The 21,622-nt window shown below is 31.5% G+C and overlaps 4 protein-coding genes across 6 annotated transcripts; 2 read left to right on the top strand and 2 right to left on the bottom strand.

Annotated features, from left to right (window-relative positions):
- Positions 1-2: 2 nt before the first annotated feature.
- EMB2744 (Pentatricopeptide repeat (PPR) superfamily protein) lies at positions 3-4,028 on the bottom strand. Of its 3 annotated transcripts, none has more exons than XM_068645703.2 (3): positions 3,652-4,028; positions 3,163-3,235; positions 3-2,155 (listed from the first exon to the last, which is right to left on the bottom strand). In XM_068645703.2, exon 3 carries the CDS (start codon positions 2,094-2,096, stop codon positions 24-26), a length of 2,073 nt encoding a protein of 690 aa, XP_068501804.1. In that variant the 5' UTR covers positions 2,097-2,155; positions 3,163-3,235; positions 3,652-4,028; the 3' UTR covers positions 3-23. The 3 variants fall into 3 exon arrangements, with proteins under 3 accessions (XP_068501804.1, XP_068501803.1, XP_090157607.1); XM_068645702.2 differs by having other exon boundaries at positions 3-2,163; positions 3,652-4,004; XM_090301481.1 differs by having other exon boundaries at positions 3,606-3,984.
- An 833-nt stretch (positions 4,029-4,861) lies between these two features.
- On the top strand, positions 4,862-6,891 carry LOC137836912 (UDP-glycosyltransferase 74E2). The gene is made up of 2 exons (XM_068645706.2): positions 4,862-5,618; positions 6,035-6,891. Exons 1-2 carry the CDS (start codon positions 4,956-4,958, stop codon positions 6,746-6,748), a joined length of 1,377 nt encoding a protein of 458 aa, XP_068501807.2. The 5' UTR covers positions 4,862-4,955; the 3' UTR covers positions 6,749-6,891.
- Positions 6,892-8,610: 1,719 nt separating this feature from the next.
- Positions 8,611-11,500, bottom strand: SPX4 (SPX domain-containing protein 4). Its single transcript, XM_068645707.2, has 3 exons — positions 11,102-11,500; positions 9,457-9,622; positions 8,611-9,255 (listed from the first exon to the last, which is right to left on the bottom strand). Exons 1-3 carry the CDS (start codon positions 11,396-11,398, stop codon positions 8,771-8,773), a joined length of 948 nt encoding a protein of 315 aa, XP_068501808.2. The 5' UTR covers positions 11,399-11,500; the 3' UTR covers positions 8,611-8,770.
- A 1,003-nt stretch (positions 11,501-12,503) lies between these two features.
- On the top strand, positions 12,504-21,368 carry LOC137836375 (uncharacterized). The gene is made up of 7 exons (XM_068645103.2): positions 12,504-12,558; positions 16,272-16,433; positions 17,500-17,711; positions 18,750-18,833; positions 19,943-20,092; positions 20,953-21,150; positions 21,267-21,368. The coding sequence occupies exons 1-7, from the start codon at positions 12,504-12,506 to the stop codon at positions 21,366-21,368; spliced, it is 963 nt and encodes a 320-aa protein (XP_068501204.2).
- The last annotated feature ends 254 nt before the right edge of the window (positions 21,369-21,622 follow it).

The following is a 21,622-nucleotide window of genomic DNA, read 5'->3' on the forward strand; positions in this document are numbered from 1 at the left end:
TGGATTGAAATTTCCTCATATTGCTACCAAAGATCATTGCATGTGCACAATCCATCTCTAAAATGGTGAAAACGGTTAGCATCTCTTACAACTACCAACCTATTTGTGACCTTTGAGATCAATTTTACAGCAATGTGGCAATCATCACACATCCTAAGGTTTTTAATTATTCGGATTGGCCCTGGTGGAGGTATTTTCATGAGGCCATATGCTAATGCTAGCTTCTCACTGTGATAGCTAAGGTAACCTTCCTTTTGTTCCTCTTCCACATCATGCAGCACAGCACCAACATCAGGCACATACCCCAGTGGCTTAATCATTGCCAACAACTCTTGAACTTTCTCATAAATCTGAGTAGACTCTGAATGATTGCTTCCTTCTGAAACAAAGACATGAGTGTCATTTCTTATATCTAGCCAACTCGCACCGGGCTCCTTCTTAATGTTCCTTTCCCTCATCAACTTTCTAATCTTCACTACTCCATCCCATTTCCTTGCCTTGGCATACATGTTTGATAGCAATGTATATGTTCCTACATCATGAGGGTCCATCTGTATCACAGTTTCTGCAATTAACTTCCCTAGACTATAGTTTCGATGAACATGGCATGCGTTAAGCAAAGTGCGCCAGGCAACTACATCCCACTTGACTTGTGTTTTTGTCTTCATAAAGTTTTCAGCCTCATCAAGTTGACCAGCCCTACCCAAAAGTGCAATCATACACGTGTAATGTTCCAATCCAGGCTCAATGTTAAGTTCCTTCATTAGTTGATCAAAATAGTAGAACCCTTCTTGCACAAGAGCCAAATGGGCACAAGCAGAAAGTACCCCAATGAAGGTTACATAGTTTGGACATTCTCCCACAGACATCATGTCTTGAAACACTAGTAAAGCTTGTTTACCAAGTCCATGATGGGAATAACCACATATCATAGCATTCCATGTAATCACATCTTTATATATCATATTTGAAAACACACTATATGAAGAATCAATATTGCCACTCTTGGAATACATATTTACTAAAGCATTTCCAACAATGAGATGATTCTTAAACCCTAATTTCACTATACGACCATGTAATGCATCACCATATGTCAGTGCAACCAAATTTGCACAAGCATTTAGAAGAACTGCAAAAGTGAACTCATTTGGATGCGTATCCTCTAGCTCCATCCTTGTAAATAGATTCAAAGTTTCCTCAAAATATCCATTTTGCAAATATGCAGTCAAAATGGCAGTCCATGCAACCACATTCCGATCTTGCAAGTCATCAAAATGTTTTCTTGCATTTAGAACTTCACAACATTTCCCATACATGTCTATTAGTGTGCTAATAACAAAGACATCAAATACCAAACCAGTCTTCATCAACTGCGCATGAATCTGCAAACCCAATTGCAAATCTCTAATCTGAGCACAAAGACACAACATACTCACATATGTAACACCATCCCAAGACACACGTTCATCCACCATCTTGTTCAGAACCTTTTCAACTTCTCCTCTACTCCCCGATTCCACAAGTGCACTCAAGATAGAATTATAAGAAAACACATCATTCCCTGGCACTGTTTCCAAAATCTGCATGGCTGATTCCACATGATAGCACCTAGAGTACAAGTGAACAAGTGCATTCTTTACATATTGATGCAACAACAAACCGGACTTAAACAAATACCCATGACATTGCTTCCCCTCTTGGATCCTCCTACCGTTTGCACAACAAGAAAGAATAATGGTAATAATATACTCATTGGGGCATGCACTGTCCAATGAAACCAAGTTCCTGAATAGCCCAAGTACTTCCAAAACATCCCCTTTGTGCAAATACCCCACCATCAAAACACTCCAAGAAACCACGTTTCTCTGGGGCATTCTGTCAAACAGCTTTCTGGCATACTCTAATTGACCACATTTGGAGTATAGATTGATCAATGAGTTTATTTGAGTTATGCCACTATCTTTTGAAGTTTGGTTGCAAACAAGCAATTGGGCATGGATTGTTTTGCCCAACCTTAGACTCTTTGAAGTGGCAGAGAGTTTCAAAAGGTTAACAAGTTCTTTGAACTTGTGGCTCAAATTCATCTTTGCCATTTTGATGTAGCACCCTATTCCCCATTTGTTTCACCATATATCACCATATATCTCCAAAACTGAAGTCCTACCAAGCAGATACCCCCAGACAAGGAGATAACCAACATATTAGCCATATATGATATCAAAGCATCAAAATCATGCTTTAAAATTCTGGAATCTCAGCCAAATCGGAATCCAACAAGTTAGCCGGATCACAACAATACCCATGCAATTAGAAAAGACACTAGCACAAGTTTGACACAATGGATAGAGCAAACACACACAAAATTACATTAAAAAAAAGACAAAAATTACCGAGATCATATTCACAACCATCCCAGCAATTAACACAGTAACTAACCAAGAGAAATATCCAGGCTAGAAACTCTATGATCAAAGGAAAACCTAAATCTAAAATACCATTTTCAATTAGAAAAAAAAAACACTAAAATAGCAACAAATGTTAAATATCAAAAAACAAAATTTCAAACCGGGCTACACAGTTTATACCACAGAGATCCGAGGAAAACCAATTGAAATCCTATGTCTCTCCGAGAACACAAAGTGGAGGATGGAAAGAGAGAAGCTTGAATCAAATTTATACTTGACTGTGATGAGAAAGGGAATAGAAGTGAAACCATAAAATTGATGAGGAAAAGATTGAAATTGGGGAATTCAACCATAAGAGACTTGTACTGAGTCAGAATTAGGATGCTTAGAGGCTAAATTTGAGAGTCCAAAATGCCTATAGAAAATTGTATAATAGAAAATGTTGATTCAGTAATAGAAAGGGAGGATATAACAGGTTATTTAGTAATATTTTTATATTGGGACATTGGAGGGGCCTCTTATACGGAATGAAAAATACATTTATGAGGATTTGGCGCATATGATCATGACTAGAGTATTAGAATAAGATAATTCTCACTTCTTTCAATGCCTTCTCATTTCAAGAAAGAGTTTTAACCATGCAGAGAACCAACATCAGCAATCAAGTCATTCAACAAATACACTTATATGACAAACTCAACAAAAGAATTATATCCAGAAATGTAAATAGTTTATGGTTGGTTTGTTTCATTACCTGGGAATGGTCAATTAGTGGAGATCTCCTTGCCTTAGCCGTTTGAGTCAACTTGCCACCAAAGCTAAATGGCCTGTTCAAGATTAAATTTAGTTAACAAATAACTACATTATCAAGAAACTTGACCACTTGCAGCATTGAACAAGACATCTTTCAAAGTAACTTGTGCAACACAGTTTACAATTGTTTTACACTAATCCAGTTCCTTACATATGCTCAATTTGTCATAAAATTCTGGTGCACTTAAAAAGAACAAGATAATAAAACTGTTTTACACCAATTCAATTCCTCTCAAATTCAAACAAAATCTTTCTTTATTCTTTCTTGGTGGTATTCATCTCAGACAGTTAACAAGATGAAAAAAATAACAATCTCAAATTTCGTTTAGTAATACAGCACCAGTATCTTTAACCCATTACTTTCAATGAAAAAAAAGAACCTACACAGTAAAAGATATTCGACGTGTGAGACGATAAGGGAGATAGGCACCTGAACAACGTCGAACGGTGATCTAGTTCACTAACATTTTGGAGTCGCGCTTTGCAACTGCGATTTGGGGATTTGGAATCGTTAGGGTATTTGAAGAACAACCAAATTTGGGAACAAATTGGGGGTAGGATTTGGGAGCGCGATTAGGGAACGAACACGGTCGCGCGGTAGTGGTGGTTAGGTCGCGGGGTGGTGGCGGTTCGTACGTTCGTGCGTTCGTGCGGCGATAGCGGTAGTCTCGGGTTGCAGGTCGACGTGGTGCCGGAGGTGCCGTTCATCATATAAGGACAGAGATGGGTGGTGTGGAATTAGGGTTCCATTGTTATGTGGTGTGATTTAGGGAATTAGGGTTCAATTTTTTAATTGCGCTGCAGAATACAAGATGGGTTCCAAATTAGATTTTTTTATTTATTTAATTGAGGTGCAGTTTTTTTTAATTGAAAAAACTTTCTGCAAACTTTATTTTATTTTGGCAGAAATTGATTTTGAAGCAGTGTATTTTTTAAGAAATCTCTAAAAGTAGATTAAATTCAACTAGGATTAATATAAGTGCATATTCTATTATTTTTAATAGAAATAAAAATATTTTAGGAAATAAATCGGATTTTAGATGGAAGCCTCACATAGATATTAATGAAAATAGTAAAAGGTGAAATGTAATTATTATTAGAAAAAATGTGACTGGATAAATATTTAGATTCAAGTATCATTTTATTTGAATTAAAGAGGCCTTTAAACTTTGTGCTGGTCAAAATATTCACTCTAGATGCATTTGATCTTGAAAATACAACTTTTATGCGAATGGGAATTGTGATAAAATGTGAATTGTGATGAAGATGAAGAGGAAAGAATATTAAAGAATTGGACATAGAAACTTGAAATTTCTATTTTTAATGATTTAAATAATTTAACTTTTGTATTATTCGTATAAATTTCTTTATCCGATGTATTTTGAAGTTATATAAGAACTAAATATAATTTTTTTTTTTTTTTTTTCAAATAAACGAGTTTAGGAATGGAGTCTACCCTTAAATATACACATTCTTTTCTTAATGGACTGAAAAAGTCTACTCTAACAAGGTCAAAGATCTTATTTTAATAAACAACATTTATAAAGAAAAATAAATAAATAAATAAACCATGTTTCCTTCGTATATTTAAATTCAATTTGAGCAACACAAATTCTTTACTTCTGCCATGAACTTTATATATAAGGTTGTGTTTTGCACATTATTTTGCCGTCCAGAAACTGTTATTTATTGGTGTATAAGTCAACCCTTCCCTCCATCACACAGAACCAGTTCATGGAGAAAATGGAGAAGAAGAAGATGGCTAGAAGAGCTCACTGTTTGGTCTTAGCATATCCACTTCAAGGCCACATCAATCCCATGCTTCAGTTCTCCAAACAGTTGGAACATCAAGGAGTGAAAATAACACTTGTGACAACCCGTTTCTACTGCAACAACTTGAAAAGAGTGCCTCCTTCCATTGCCATTGAAACCATATCAGATGGTTTTGACCAAGGAGGACCACCACATGATGCTGATAGCCACAAGGCCTTCATAGATCGGTCTTGTGAAGTGGGGTCAGAATCTTTGGCTGAGCTTCTTGAGAAACTTGGTAGATCAAAAGATGAGCATGTTGATTGTGTTGTGTATGATTCATTCTTCCCTTGGGCACTGGATGTTGTGAAGAGATTTGAGATAGTTGCAGCAGTTTTCTTCACTCAGAATATGACAGTGAACAGCATATACTATCATGTTCACTTGGGAAACCTGCAAGTTCCCCTCACACAACATGAGTTTTCTCTTCCGGCTTTGCCCAAACTTGAGCTTCAGGACATGCCCTCTTTCCTTCTCACATATGCACAACATCCCTATTATCTTGATTTCTTTGCAGATCAATTCTGCAATATAGACAAAGCTGACTGGGTTCTGTGCAACACATTTTATGAGCTGGATAAAGAGGTAAGAATAATCTCATTAGTATATGTTCATGTTTTAAGTTATTCATTTCATTCTTTTGTTAATAAAGAAACATATTTTAATGCATTTTTAGTGATACAAAACTTGAAAGTTAACACCCAATTTATGTGTTGTTGTGACATTATTAGAAGAGTGGCTTGAGAAAATCTAACTTGTTTAATATATCAGAAAGTACAGAATAGTTTTTGCATGCATCAAATTTTAAAAGATTAATGATTCATGCTCATTTTTATCAAATACTTTAACAAGATTTTTAGTTTAGATCATGTATGAAAAACTTATATTAATATAAAATGATTTAATATCTGATTTGTTGACTTATACATATACTAGAATTGTATTATATATTTAAAAGCTTTGGTTCATGGTAATGATTGGTGAATGGAAACTGACTTTAGGTAGCAGATTGGTTTACTGAGATTTGGCCAAAATTTAGGAACATTGGACCAAACATACCATCTATGTTCTTGGACAAGAAATACAAGGATGACCAAGATTATGGCATTGCACAATTTGAAAGTGAAGAATGCTTAGAATGGCTTGATGGTAAGCCAAAAGGGTCTGTTGTTTATGTATCATTTGGAAGTTTGGCCATGCTTGGTGAAGGGCAAATGGAGGAAGTAGCTTGTGGTTTGAAGCAGTGTTCCAGTTACTTCTTGTGGGTGGTGAGAGCCTCAGAAGAGACCAAACTCCCCAAGGATTTTGAAAAGAGATCAGAGAAGGGTTTGGTAGTGACATGGTGCTCCCAATTAAGAGTCTTAGCTCATGAGGCTATAGGTTGCTTTGTGACACACTGTGGTTGGAACTCCATATTAGAAACTCTGTGTTTAGGAGTTCCAACAATTGCAATACCTCATTGGTCAGATCAAGCCACAAATGCAAAGCTTATGACAGATGTTTGGAAGATTGGAATTAGAGCTCCTACTGATGAGAAAAAGATTGTGCAAGGAGAAACACTGAAGCATTGTATAAGAGAAGTGATGGAGAATGAGGAAGGCAAAGGGATCAAGAGTAATGTCATGCAGTGGAAGAGTTTGGCTTTAAGGGCCATTAGTGAAGGTGGAAGTTCTTATGAAAGTGTTATAGAATTTTCAAACAGCATTTTTCATTAACAAGCTTCATACATTTGAATAAAATTATGGGGTTGGTTATACTTCTGATTTATCTCTGATGTAATTGTAATCAATATAATAATGTATTCATGTATATGTACTGATTTACATCAAACATTTTATATAAACCATTTTTCAACTAACCTCTTTTTCTCTTCTCACATCTTATATCTCTAGTTTCTTCTTCATGCAGGTGTATTATTTCCTTTGAAGACATAATACATGTGTAGAATACATATGATTCATACATATTCTTTTATATAAAATATGGTGATTTTGTATAAAAACAAATTCAGGTTTATTAATTTTCATTTAAGATTGAACATAGTTCTTAGACTTTAAAAATAAGGATTTTAATAGTCGTACTAAGAATTTAGTGTTAGTAAAAAATTGACATTAATAAGTAAAAATTGACGGTTAATTTTGTTGTATTAATATTACATATAGAGTGAACTTTACAATTATAGACATTAATTCATTAGTATCATTTTTAAAAATTGACCCTATGTAACATGGATTAAAGCAACACAAATGAATCACTAATTTTAAATTGATTTTTAAATATATTAATTTTGCGTTAAAACTAATTTTTATTTTAAAATTCATTTAAAACGACACTAAATGAAATTTATTTTCAAAATTTATTCGATTTGAGTTGGTATATTTGCTAACCACAACAATTTTTTAAAAGAAAATTATTTTCTGGTTGCTATAATCATCTTTAAAAAAAAAAAACAAATATACACACATAACAAAATGTGTAGATGGATTGAATTGAAAGAATCTCATGGAAAAATGAAAACAAATATACACACAAAACAAAATGTGTAGATGGATTGAATTGAAAGAGTTTCATGGAGAAATTATAGTGGAAAATAACTTCCACCATGTTGTCATACACTTTCTTTTTCTTTGATTTGCACTCTGGTAGACATGATTTAAATGATAGTGAATAAAAGTTTACAAAAGAGTTATCAGATTAGCAAAGGAAAAAATGCAGATGAAGGAGATTTGATAATAAAGACACTTACATAAAAAAAAAAAGAAACCGGAATATACTAAACATGAAGATGAAGAAGAGAGAAGGGCCAGAAAAGATAGGGTGAAGGAAAGTGGAGACAACATGATCATGCATAGGTAGAAAAAAAGGGTGAGAAATTTGCTCACAAGACATAGGAAGCTTTCTATTTTAACAGTAAGAGTCACAAGTGTGTACAAATATTAGTTTTTACTTGTAAATTGCAATTCAGCAATCTGTTTTTAATTCCTGTATCTCAATCACAATCCATAAGAATTATTTGATCCCATACAAAGAATCACAAGTGTGTACAAATATTGCTCGGTTGTTATCTAGTGAGGAAAATTTTGGTTGTCTAGCAAGAGTTACAAAGAAGTGGAATGTAAAAAACAGTAGCTAAGTATTACTTCCAAAAGTTGAATGTTAAGTATACTTCCTCATACTTTGATCTTATTTATCATAAAGAATAAATTACATCGGCACCATTTTCGGTTTTGTCAAATTTTCTCGTAATAACTCCTCTTTTTCACCTTTATTTTCTATGCCAACCTTCCTTAATTGTTTGAAATAGGTTACACAGACACTCCCTGTACATTTCAAGCACACCCCTTGCTGCAGAAGAGTTACATTATACCATGTACTTCCATAAGAAATATGTTATAAATGTTAAAAGTAGGGGTCATATGAAATCTCAAATTATTTCAAGAGGTATCAGTGAAATTTACTATATTACAATGCTACCACTTATCGTCATAATTCAGAACTTCAACAGCAAGAGTTACAAGGAAGCAGAGTGGTATTAAAGTGAAAGGAAAGAAAAAAAAAAGGCATTGTTGAGGCATTATTTTCTGGGTTAAAAATGCTAGAGAAAGTGCATCTCACTAGCAAACATGTTTTATTGTATATACGAACAGAAAGATCCCATTTGATTTAGTTTCCACTAACAAGGCTGAAAAAGCAATTCAAAAGAAGATACAAGAAGCAACCATGAAAGAAAACTTATCCTACACAGAATTGGCTCCCTCTTTGCCAGTGTTTGCTTCATTAGGCAAAGTCACCGGAGAATTTGCTGCTGAGTTTTCAGCTGTTACAGCACCAGTGCCATCACCATCTTGGTTGCTAAAGAGGGAAGAAAATGAAAATGGATTGGAAGTGGAACTTGCTTTCTGAAGACCCTTTATGGCTCTCATAGCAGCAAGAGTGCTACGATATATGTACATGGTTTCCTCCCCAAGAGTTGAGGATGGCTCAGGTAAGGCCTTGGTTGCGCTATCTACTGGCGGTCTAGCCGGATTTTCTGGACGGAGAGTAGATTGGATTACTTCTGCTTGTAGGGGAAATAGCAGTTCAAGATTTTCCTCACATTCATGAACTAATCTTGTGAGGGGTTCAATGGTGAAAAATGGTTGACGAAGAACAAATTGTGTAAAAGGAAGACGCAGCAACCCACCAGTTCTTTTATCATACTTCTTCAAAATTTTAATTAGTCCTGTGGAAGTGATAAGAAGTTAATGTCTTAAGAATGAACAATTACCTAACTGAAACCCCATCAAACACACAACATGAATCAGGTAATATGCATGTGCCATAACAAGAAACCTTATAGAAATGGCATTTCCACATTAAAGTGGAGACTTCACAAACCATACGTATATAAAAAGATAGATATTAGATTAGTTAGATGATGTACCAGCAAAGTTTAAAGAACTGTAGTTTTTGAGGAGCACCATCTCTCCATGGATGGTAACCAAGTCCTTCCTGATGTCCATCATTTCTTCACTGAATTCACAATCAGATGTGTACATTTCCCTCTGGCTGCTTTTATCTTTAAGACGCTCGATTCTCTCTTTCAGCTCCTGTTCAATGTTTCAGGCAAAAATCAGGGAAGATACATAGCTACATGATTTCAATAAATGGTATTATAATGGAAATATACTCTCTAGGTATTCAGCAATATCTTTTATTTTGATCTGTTTTCCACGCACCAGTTGGATTCAGTATACAATTCATGACTGAAATATCAATAACTAATCCTCTAAAGTAGGAAAAGCATACATTAGATTAGCTCCAGACACTCTTGAATGCCGTCAATATAGTTATGTGGTCACTGAAGTGTGCCATGGAAGATTCCATGTCATCTCACATTAAAACTATGATAAATTTTGCACTAGATGAGAAGCTTCATTCAGCTTGCAGGAATAACATAGAGGGGTCTAGTATTAATAATGTTATAACTGAATGAATAGAGTAAATTTCAATCTGCTACATGTTAGAACAATATATATCAACTTTTCGCATATTAATTCCTAATAGTTACTTGTGTCATTTTGTTTTTCATCATAATGATCCAAACTTGAGAATCAAATTGTTTGAAGAAAATCAGTATAAATTTATATGTGCCTTCATAGGAGCTACATACAACACACTGGAGAGAAAACAGAGAGAATAAATCTCAATTCTAAGCCATGTCCATGAAAAAACATACTTACCTACCATTTGTAAGTTAGTAAAATCTATAAATTCTATGAAATGACAGACTATTGTATAGTAGGATTATAAACAGACCAACAAATAGTATTGATTCCATTCACCCTTTCAACTAAAAGCTATTGTACAAATTTGTATCATACCAAGGTTATTTCATACTAGATTATTTTGTATATTTCTTAAAAAACTTGAAGAACCCACATGGTATCAGACATCTCCCGGCATGCTTCTCTGCAGAACCCAACCAACCCAACTAATTTTAAGGTTACAATAGTTTAGTAAAACTTTCTTTGTATCAGCATAAAATTGAACAAGCCAAGACCTTCCTAAATACCCAATTGTGCAAACACAATTCCTGACTACCAATTTCCCATTTTGATAGAAATTAAAAGTAGTGGATTGGGATATGTTTGTTTTACATAAAATCTATGACAGTAACTAAGTTAGACACATGTCCTAATTACTTTAAACAGCTTAAAAATGAAACCTTTCTGACTTCTAAACAAAAGGGCACTTGGTATACCAACATCCCATGTGCCCATCACAGATAAAAATTGGGTTTGATCAAGCCCAGAGCTTTCTCAAATACCCAATTGTGCAAACACGATTTCAAGCTTTTAAAAAACAGTCCACAATCGTGATTTCACCCACAAAATCAAAGCTTTAGGCTTTTCAACAACCACAATTCCGGCCACACGAGCTACATTTTTATGCAATTTTCTTATACATCAAGGATTGCGATGAAACCACAACTGAAATTCAAAACCTTTGCCGTTTACTAATCATCCATTTTAACAGTAACTAATAAGAATAAGAAAATAAAAGTACATGGCAAAAACTGAAAGAACCTGGAAGCGGATAACAAACTCTTCCTCTTTGTCCACATAGAAATCATTGAACTTTTCAAGCTCTTCGTTGAGAATCCTGACAAACCAAGCCTGCAGGAGTTGAGGGGAAGAGGGTTGTGGGAGAAGGTGAAGAGGGAGGTTGATGGGGGTGGTGATGGGGGTGGTGGTGGGGGTGGTAGCGGTTGAAGGAAGGTGCTGTTTGAGGAGTTTCTTCAATGGTTTGTAGCAGAGGAACTTGTCCCTCCACTCAGGGATGGTTTCTTCCAAATGGGTCTTGAACTCTTTCCCAAATTTCATTGCTGGCGAGTGAACACACTTCAAAATTCCACAATTGGATTTGGGTTTGAGTTTGCATATTTATGTCTTCTCTGCAAAGATGAAAATAAGATGGAATCGGTGAAAATATTTTTTGTTCTATGATGGGGTGAAAATATCAAAAAATTCATTACATTTTTATTTATTATTCATTTATTTTTCCATAAACAAACATTTCTATTTATTTATTTTATCTATTTGCATTTATTCTTTTATTTTATTTTTTCTTCACTTTGCTTGTTTATTTCTATCAAACCGATTCTTTTGTCTTATTTCATAGGTCAATCAATAATAAGAGAGAGTGTGTAGAAATAGAAAATTGTCCCATATGATAAAACTAACATATAAATAAGATAGTTTTAGTAGTATTTTTTTATTTATTTCTTACTTTCTTTATTTTTCTAATATTTTCAGTTTTATAATTTTGATATACTTATACATTTTTTTTTGCTTATATATATATATATATATATATATATATATATTCTAATAAAGAATCCACATAGAGAGAGGTGGGGTGTTTGTGGGAAATTGGAAAGTGGGTGTTCGTGAGTTAGAAGGAATCTAAGAATGTTATTTAATGTGAAAGTTGGATCATATTTTATGTGAAAATGTTTGATGGAATGTGATGGTGGAAATGAAGTATCTCTTCCATCATCGTCACCATATAATAGTGAGACTAACAAACAACATCAAATGCCACCAATTATTCTACTTTGTTTCATTCAGATATTTACAATTAAGTGTGCTTTTAATTAGTATATTAATATATATATATATTAAAATAAAATAAAATAAAATATAAAAAAACATAATTGAGGGTGTCAAGATTTTAGTTTATCTAACATAACAAGGAGGAGTGAGTATGCTCCATCCATTTTTGGTGGGTTGACAACATATTATATCAAAATAGGCCAAATTAGCCTATGTTGTCATATGTAGTATTTTTTTTCTTTTTTTTATTAATTAGATGCAAATTAATATGTATATTTTATAATTTTTAATTCATTTTGTTTATTGTATTTTACTATTGTTTATTGTATATTTTCATGAAATTTTAAGAGGACAGAAATAGGAGTTGACAATAATGGTAACTTTGAATGAGGTTGGAGAGTTGAAGATGAAGGTGGCTTGGCTTATTGGTTTGGAAGCATGTTTTTGTAAAAGTATCATAACTTTCATGTTTTGTACAAGTTTTTGGTCGAGTTTTGTGAAAGGTTTGTCATTTATAAGTGAGCCATCATCATCTTTTTCGACAATAAGATGGAAAAAGTGAGTCTTGCAATGATTCGGATTCAACGTTTGCTCTCCGAGACACAAACCCAAACAGAAAAGCCACCACCCTCATCTTTACCTCCTTAATGATTCAAGTGTGCCACTAGAGTTAAAAAAAAAAACTATCGATTCTAATTTATAATTATCTAAATTTATATTATTTTAAGTTTGTTGTAATGAATTTATCTCAAATTTAAATTCATATTTTTTGGATTTTAAATTAAATATATTTAACTAGATATAAATTGGATATTTTTTAAATTTTAAAAATAAAAAAATCAGGTGTGTCTCAATTGTTTCAAGTTATGAAATGGTAGGTTGAGTCAGACACAAGTAAGGTAGCATCGGTTCGGGCTCAGATCAAATTAAGTAAACTCAAACACAAATCAAGTCGAGTTGATTCAGGTTGGACCTAGGTCAAGTCGAGTTTACTCAGGCCCAAGTTGAGTCACTCGACCCATGCCCAGGTCAAGTTGATTTGACTTGGACACACATTGAGTTAAGTCGGCCCAAAACTAGATCGAGTCAAGTCAGCTTAAGTAGACTCAGTTCGAGCTCAAGTCTAGCTCGAACCTAGGTTGAGCCAAGTCGGCCAGACTCCATATATGTTGAGTCAGTCTAAGCCCACATCGATTCAAGTTGGTTGGACCCAAGTCGAGTAGAGTCAACCATGTCTAGATAAAGTTAAGTGGGCTTTGGCCTAATTCGAGTTGAGTTGATCTAGGCTTAGGTCGAACCGAGTTGGCCATACCTTGGTTAAGCAAGCTCAGTCTGACCTAGGTCTAGGTGGGTCGACGTAGCCTGGGTCAAGTTGCGGGGGCTCGAGCTCAAGTCAAGCTAAGTGAGCATGGGCACAAGTCATGCTAAGTGGGCATGGGCAAATTCAAGTTAAGTCATCTCAGGCCCGAGTTAAGCTCTATTAGTCCAAGTCAGGTCGAGTTAAGTCAGCCCAATCATAGGTTAAGCTAAGTGAGCCCGAGCCTAGGTCAAGTCAAATCAACTTGGGCCCAAGTCGAGCCAAGTCAGTCCAAGCTGCCTAGATCGAGCTAGCTAAAGACGAAGGTTGAGACAAGTTGGTCGAGTCAAGTCGTTCCGGGTCCAAGTCAAATTGATTCGACTTGGCCTACATTCAATCGAGTGGTGTTGGGTCCAGGTCGGGTCGGATTCGATCGAGATTCGGTTAGGTTAGGCTAAGATTGAGCTGAGTCTTGTTGGGTCTATGTCGAGTAGGGCTAAAGTGGGATCAAGATGGACAAGACCAAATCCAGTTGGGTCTATGTCCAACCAATACACACATCATATCGATTAGATCAATCACACATCAAATTTAATCTAACTAGACACAATTGGTGAAGTATCAAAATGAAAGGTTTAGTAGACACAACTACTCGGGAGACTAGGTGGGTCCTAAAAGCGCTAAAGACAGTGTCATTAGATAGATATGCTACAAGACCAAACAAGTCTAACAAAGGCATTTGACTAGTTCAAGAATAAAACACAAGATAAGTGTTATTTACATGTGATTAACACAAGACGCACCTAGTCTAAGATACCAATTGACCAAGAGCACTTCTCATGAAAGTGTTTGACACAAAGTTTTAATCATCTATATGCATATGCTTAATATGGTATTGTCAACAAAAGTCGAGATTTAACATAGATAAATAGTGTGGCTCACACACCTTTTTTATTAACAAAAAATGTCAACATAAAGTCATAACATTATGATAAAGCTTTGACACAAGATCCTCTAAAGCACTCAAAGCTATAATAGTCCTTTTTGGACATCTATAAAATGAAATTTTTCCACGAAGAAAAAACCAAGGATCAAATTTGTTTGAAAGAGTTATATGTGAATGCCGAAAAGTTAGAAAAACTTCAAGTGCTTAGTATCCAGTTCGTCTTGTAGACGACATAGAGAGAAAACTCATATTTATATCTTTAATTCAAGAACTATATACTTTCATATCCTCTATGTTGAAAATGAGCTTTATAAACTTAACAACCTTTTGTTGTATAGTCTAAAAAATACTTTGAGGAGAGATATTGTACTCAATACTTTTAATCTCTAAGAGAAATTATCATAACTTTGTGTATTTATTTAGAGTTACATTATCTACGTGGATAACTGGAAATAACTTTGAATATACATCTTAAGATAAATAGATTATATTATTTTTTTAATTTTAAGATTTTTTTAGATGTCACATATTATTAGCTTAATATATTTAATATGTCATTTGGTATTTTTTTTCAATAAATAAACACTTAATTAATACAACATAATATACTGAAGATAACAAATAATGACACTAGAGAAACTAAATAGTTTCTACAAAAGACCAAATAAAAATATGTGACTAAAAACATATTTAAACTTAAATAAATGATTGACTGATATATATATATATATATATATATATATAAAAGCTTTGTACTCAAATTTTGTTTTTGCAATTTTGGTGCCACTTATTTTCAAAATAGAGACTAAATACATATATATCTAAATATCTAAAACAAAATAAGTTTAAATATCTCATATAAAACTGTTTTATAGAGCTCATCTAAAACTGTTAATACATATATATCTAAAACTGTTAATACATTTATACTAACTTTCATGTAAAACACTCCAATTCACATCATACTAAGATTATTATTTTTTTATTTTAAGAAGATTAGAATGGTTTTATCATTTACTTCCACATAATCGTTTAAAATTTCTTAATTTTTTACAGAAAAATCAAATAATATTATTAGAGAATATTTATTGCAGTATGTGACATGAGAGTTTACATTAAAATATTAAATGTAAATTTTTTAATTAAGACCGTTGGACTAAAATGACTTATTTTTTTTAAATGGAAAACTGGATGTTTCTATTTTAAAATAAAAAAGACAAAATTGAGCTTCGAAAGTATAGAGTGAACAAAATTATAATTTAGTCTAAATTATTTATCTATGATTATGTGTTCATAGACTTTGAAATAAATGTTTGTCTATTGATAAAAAAAGGAATATGTTTGTCCATATTTTTTTATCATACATGGTGTCAGTTTGTGGTTTGAATTTTTTTGTTTAGAAGTATCTATACTTTGTTTGGAATAACTTGAAAAAATTCCATTTTAGGAATTTTCTATCTATAATTAATGTTGTTTTGCCTTTTGTCAACTTTCACATGACCATATATGACTCTGTTTTATTTTATTCATGGTATATTCTAGCACAATTTTTTTTTTAAAAACATTATGTTATAAATTTTGACTAAAAAAAATTATTCCCAAGTATATTATATTGTTCATTAATCTATATTATCTCTTGAATTTGTTTTATATAGTCTTTTGAAGAAGAAAACGAAACTGTTGTTTCATTGGTTTTATTTAGGGATCTTCAAAATCTAAGTGAAATCCAGTATGAACCCAATTGGTTTACGAGTATTGCCAAACTCCTGCAGAACCCACGCAAAATATTATTTTCTTCTAATTTACAACAATAAACATAAACATAAACATATTTATTCCTGTTAGGAAGATGTGACCTAAAGAACTATTGAATGATTTCATCTTCTTCTTTTTTTCAGGCAAACCATCAGAGCTTCAGTGTGGTCTTCCTCGCTTTAATGGTATTCCTTCAGATCTCAGTCACCCTATCTCAGGTGAATGTCAAATGGGGGTACCAGTAAAAGGTACTCCGACGCTCAAGTCAGTAAAATGGGTATTCGACACTCGAAAGAAAGTGTACGGTAATAATGACGTACCTTGTTCTTGGAAAGTGCGCTATTTATATTATTTTAATGGATTTACCTTATTGGGTCAGATTAATGGAGTGAATCATAGTTAGGGGTGTATTACCTAGTTCTTACATTACAAGAAAATCATGAAATAGAAACCAATTCTTAGAGATCAAAATAATTAGTTGCAATAGTAACTAAATTAGAGACCATTTTATAAACTAAATAAAAAATTGGTTTCTAAATTAGTTTCGATTATTGTTAAATAGTTTCTAAATTGGTATCTAATTAGCAACCAAGGTTTTAACTACCAATTATTTAGTTTCTAAATTTGGTCTCTAAAACCTTGGTTGTTAATTAGATACCAAGTTAGAAACTATTTAACAATAATAGAAACTAATTTAGAAACCAATTTTTTATTTTGCTTTTAAGATGGTCTCTAATTTAGTTACTATTGCAACTAATTATTTTGGTCTCTAAAAATTAGTTTCTATTTCATGATTGTCTTGTAGTGTTAATGATAATTTAACTACTGACTTTCAGCATTAATGGTTTAAGTGTATTGGTTGACTTTCAGCGTTAATGGTTTAAGTATGTTGGTCGACCTGCACGTCAATACAGGACTCGGTCAGCTCGGTCAAAAAGATCGAATGTTAAAAAGATCGAATTATGAAATTCGATCGTTCGATCCATATCAGTACAATATTAAAATATCATTTTAATGCATAGTACCACGATCTCTCCAAATTTTGTTCCCTGCTAGTTCCATTATGTTAAATTGTGGAGTTCAGTTCAATACCCTTTATTACACTTTTTTTATATTTTATTTCATTCTCTTCTTATTATATTGTATCACATGTATTCATATTATTTTCGCTGTTCATTATTTTTCTGGAATTGTTTCCTTAGCAGCGTGTGCAACTCCAAGCTAAACACGTCTCATTTTCAAAAACGGTGTTAATTCCTTAACTTTCTATAACTTGATAGGCAAAGTTTTGGCATTATATAAGAAAAGGATGTTGTTGATACGTAACGTTTCTAATAAGAGTTTTTGATATATAGCAATTGTGTTGTTTAGAAAGGAGAGAGAGAGAGAACATGGGAAGCATTCTCCTAAATCCAACTCAACCCTCTTTCTCAGATACCCTTTTGGCTCCATTGAAGAACCACAAGGTTCATCACCATGCTTCTGCTTCAAGGAATCATCGTTTCAAATGCAACAGTATGAGTAGAACTTCCTCCTTTAATTACAGAAGCAGTGCTTCTGTTCCACTTCATGAGTTTCCTTCGGTATCTTTCTCCCACTTTCTTCTTGCTTAATGTCTAGGGTTTACCTCTAAAAATATTTCCATCAATCTCTTTTCAAACCATAACAAGTTCTTGCTTCTTTTATATAACTTTTCTTTTTGTATTTTCTTACTACAAAAGAAAATCATGAAATAGAACTAATTTTAGAAAAAAATAATAATTAATTATTATAATAAATTGGAAATCATTTTAGAAATTAAAAAAAATTGGTTTTTAAAAATAGTTTCTATTATTGTTAAATAGTTTCTAAATGATTAGTATCTAATTAGCGATCAAGGTTTTTGCTACCAATTAATTTTCTAAATAATTGGTAGTTAAAATCTTGGTAGCTAATTAGATACCAATTTAAAAATTATTTAACAACAATAGAAATTAATTTAGAAACTAAATTTTTTTAGTCTCTAAAATGATATATAATTTAGGCATTATAACAACTAATTATTTTGTCTTTAAAATTGGTTTATATTTCATATTTTATATTAACTAAAAATAAAAATAAGATCAAATTATAATATAATATATAATTAAAAATAAATCTTATTTTACTAAATTACATATTATTTTAAACAGTACTATAAATCAATCTTATAAAATTAAATTAAAATTAAACTTTTACTACTTTCATATAACATTTGATTCATTAAAAAGTATGTTTTAATTGAAATTTATCCTAATTCAAATTAATTTTATTAGATGCTTCAAAAATTGTTTGTATAAATATATTCTACTTGCTGTAGATAGTAACTAGTAAGGAATTTTTAGCAAATAGAATAAATCATCTGCGTAATGAAAACTCTTACAAGAGATTTTCTAAGGAATTTTTAGTTAGAAAAAAAAATCCTTTTGTAGTGATATATAAAATTATATAAAGGAAAAATAATCATCATCAAAGTTGGTTAATACTTTGATTAATACCATGATTAAAAATGTTGATAGTTGTGCATTAAAATTTGCGATATACTTTTTTTTTTTAATTTGTGTTATACTAAAGTTAATGTTAATTACAATTTTTTTTGTGAGGCTTCATTTAATGAATATATAGAGGACAAGGGAAGAGTAATCCGATCTATATTTTCAGAATCGGCAAGCCAGCAGCTTAATAAGGTAATTTCATTTCGAAGATTGATGATTTTACTGTTCAAATTATAAATATATATATATATATATATATAAAAGAAAATATGAAATAGAAACCAATTTTTAGAAACCAAAATAATTAGTTATTATTTAGATACTATTTTAGAAAGTAAAAGAAATTCTCGTTTTTAAATTAGTTTATATTATTGTTAAATAATTTCTAAATTGGTATCTAATTAACAACGAACGTTTTAGATACCAAATTTAGAAACTAAATAATTTATAGTTGAAACCTTGACTGCTAATTAGATACCAACTATTTAACAATAATAGAAACTAATTTAGAAATCAATTTTTTTTTAGTTTTGAAAATGGTCTTTAATTTAATTACTATTGTAACTAATTATTTTGATATCTAAAAATTAGTTTTTATTTTATGATTTTTTTTAGTGATATATATATATATATAAATATATATATATATATATATATATATGCCATACCTGAACCTTGAGTACCAAATATTTTTTAATTATTTGGACTTCAGCTTATCCTCTTAAATTCATAATTTTAACGTAAGATTTAACATGTGAAGTGGTTTTTTTTTTTTTTTTAAATTCCATGCAAGAGACATACAATTAATTTTGAAGATTCAGTTCATTAGTTCAAATCTCATTACAATAAAGACCTACTAAAATATTAAGACTTATCCATTTTAATAATTATTTTAAAAATTTCATTTATTTTGATAATTAAAAGAAACCTATTAATTATGAGCCAAGGATATATATATTATTAAAATAAATACATTTTTTATTTATACACCAAAATGAAATTTTTAGTTCGTGTTAATGAATCCATGACATATTTTTGGAACTACAATTTTTAAGGATCTTAATATTGTATTTAAGGCTGTGGGAAAAACCTCTTTAAAAAAAATTAAGAAATAATAAAATCACTTATTTATATATTGAATTAATATATGTTTATAAATTAAATTTTAGAAGTTATTTCTGCAAACTTTGATTTTATTTTAACGATTTTTTTTTTTCAAACATAACCCTATTATAAATATCTAAATTTTGCACTAATCTAATTAATCATTCATCTAAAAAAGCTCTGTGAATTATATATAGGAAGAGTGGAGAGTTAAGATGAGTCCAGTGGAAGCCTTGTTCTTAAAGTGTCATCCAGTAATATACATTACAGCTAAATGCAAATCTGAAGTTCATGAATACCCACCTCACATTCCTCACCAGATCACCAAATATCTGGAGTTTCAAGTTGTAAGTATTACAAATCAATATATACATGCAATCAAACTTTGATGAGAGAATAATTTAATTAAGGGTATACTATAATACGAAATTAGTTTTCGTCTTTGGTTCCAACTTTAAATCATTCAAATACTTATAATATGAAAATGATTGAAATGAGTTATTCTCTATGCCCTATGAGAAAATCATTGAATAGAAATTAATTTTAGAGACAAAAAAAATTAGTTGCTATAGTGACTAAATTAGAGACCATTTTAAAGACTTAAAAAAAATTTTGGTTTCTAAATTAGTTTCTACTATTGTTAAATAGTTTCTAGATTGGTATCTAATTAGTTACCAAGATTTTTGCTACCAAAATTAAAATCTAAATAATTGGTAGTTAAAACCTTGGTAGCTAAATTAGATACAAATTTAGAAACTATTTAACAATAATAAAAACTAATTTAGAAACTAAAAATTATTTTAGACTCTAAAATGGTCTCTAATTTAGTCACTATAGCAACTAATTATTTTTTATTTCTAAAATTGGTTTCTATTCAATGATTTTCTTGTAGTGATATGAAATGATTAATTTTTTTTCAAAGATTGATAGTTTTTTTCAAAATTTGTTGTTTTGATCGGAGACTAATGTTCAGTGTAGTTACTTTCAGTGGATTAATGAAGTGAAACCTAAAATTGAACTAATTGTACATACCTAAGTTTCAATCATTTTCATACTATAAACACTGAAACGATATAAAGTTTGGACAAAAATAAAAATCAATTTCGTGTTATAGTGATCGAAAAACATATTTAACGCTTTAATAAGTTGGATCAAAACCTAAAAGTTTTAGCAATTGTGATGACTAGCATGCATTTTTGTTTGACAGACAAGGGTTGAGTTTCCTGATCTGAATGGTGATTATATGCCACCACATTTCAACATGAATGCAAAAGGAGTCTTGTATTTGGAAAAGAAGGGAATGCATAATTGGATGAAGAATCATTTAGACATTAATTTCAACCTTGATTTTCCTCCATTACTAGACTGGGTTCCTCATTTGGTGTTGCAAACCATTCTACAATCGGTTAGAATCATATATACTTACTTTAATTTATCATCTCATTATCATAGTACTTAGTGAATGTGCCTTCACCTCAATTTATGATTAGTTATATGCTAATTTGAGACATGATGTTGCAGGTTCTAAAAACTTATGTGGATGATATTAATAATGGATTTGCTGTTAGATTATTAGCAGATTACAATTTGTTCAAGAGGAAAAAACCCAAAAACTTGGTGTAATCTTTTATTCATTGAGAGATTTCCCAAGAATAATAATTTATGATGATATAAATAAGTAGTCTTGAATGCTTCAATAGTTTTGCTAATTAGTATGACATATTTTGTTCATAAACATGAATTATACAATACAATTAACCACTAACAGCATACCAACCAATAATCTTGTAGAACCATCTATATTTGTAATGTTCTTATGTGCATATAATTTCTGAAAGGTTTTTTATAGAACAAGAAATGGCATAGCTGAATTGTTT

The sequence above is a fragment of the Phaseolus vulgaris genome, chromosome 4, assembly GCF_051622355.1.
Source record: "Phaseolus vulgaris cultivar YP4 chromosome 4, ASM5162235v1, whole genome shotgun sequence".
Classification (NCBI taxonomy): Eukaryota; Viridiplantae; Streptophyta; class Magnoliopsida; order Fabales; family Fabaceae; genus Phaseolus; species Phaseolus vulgaris.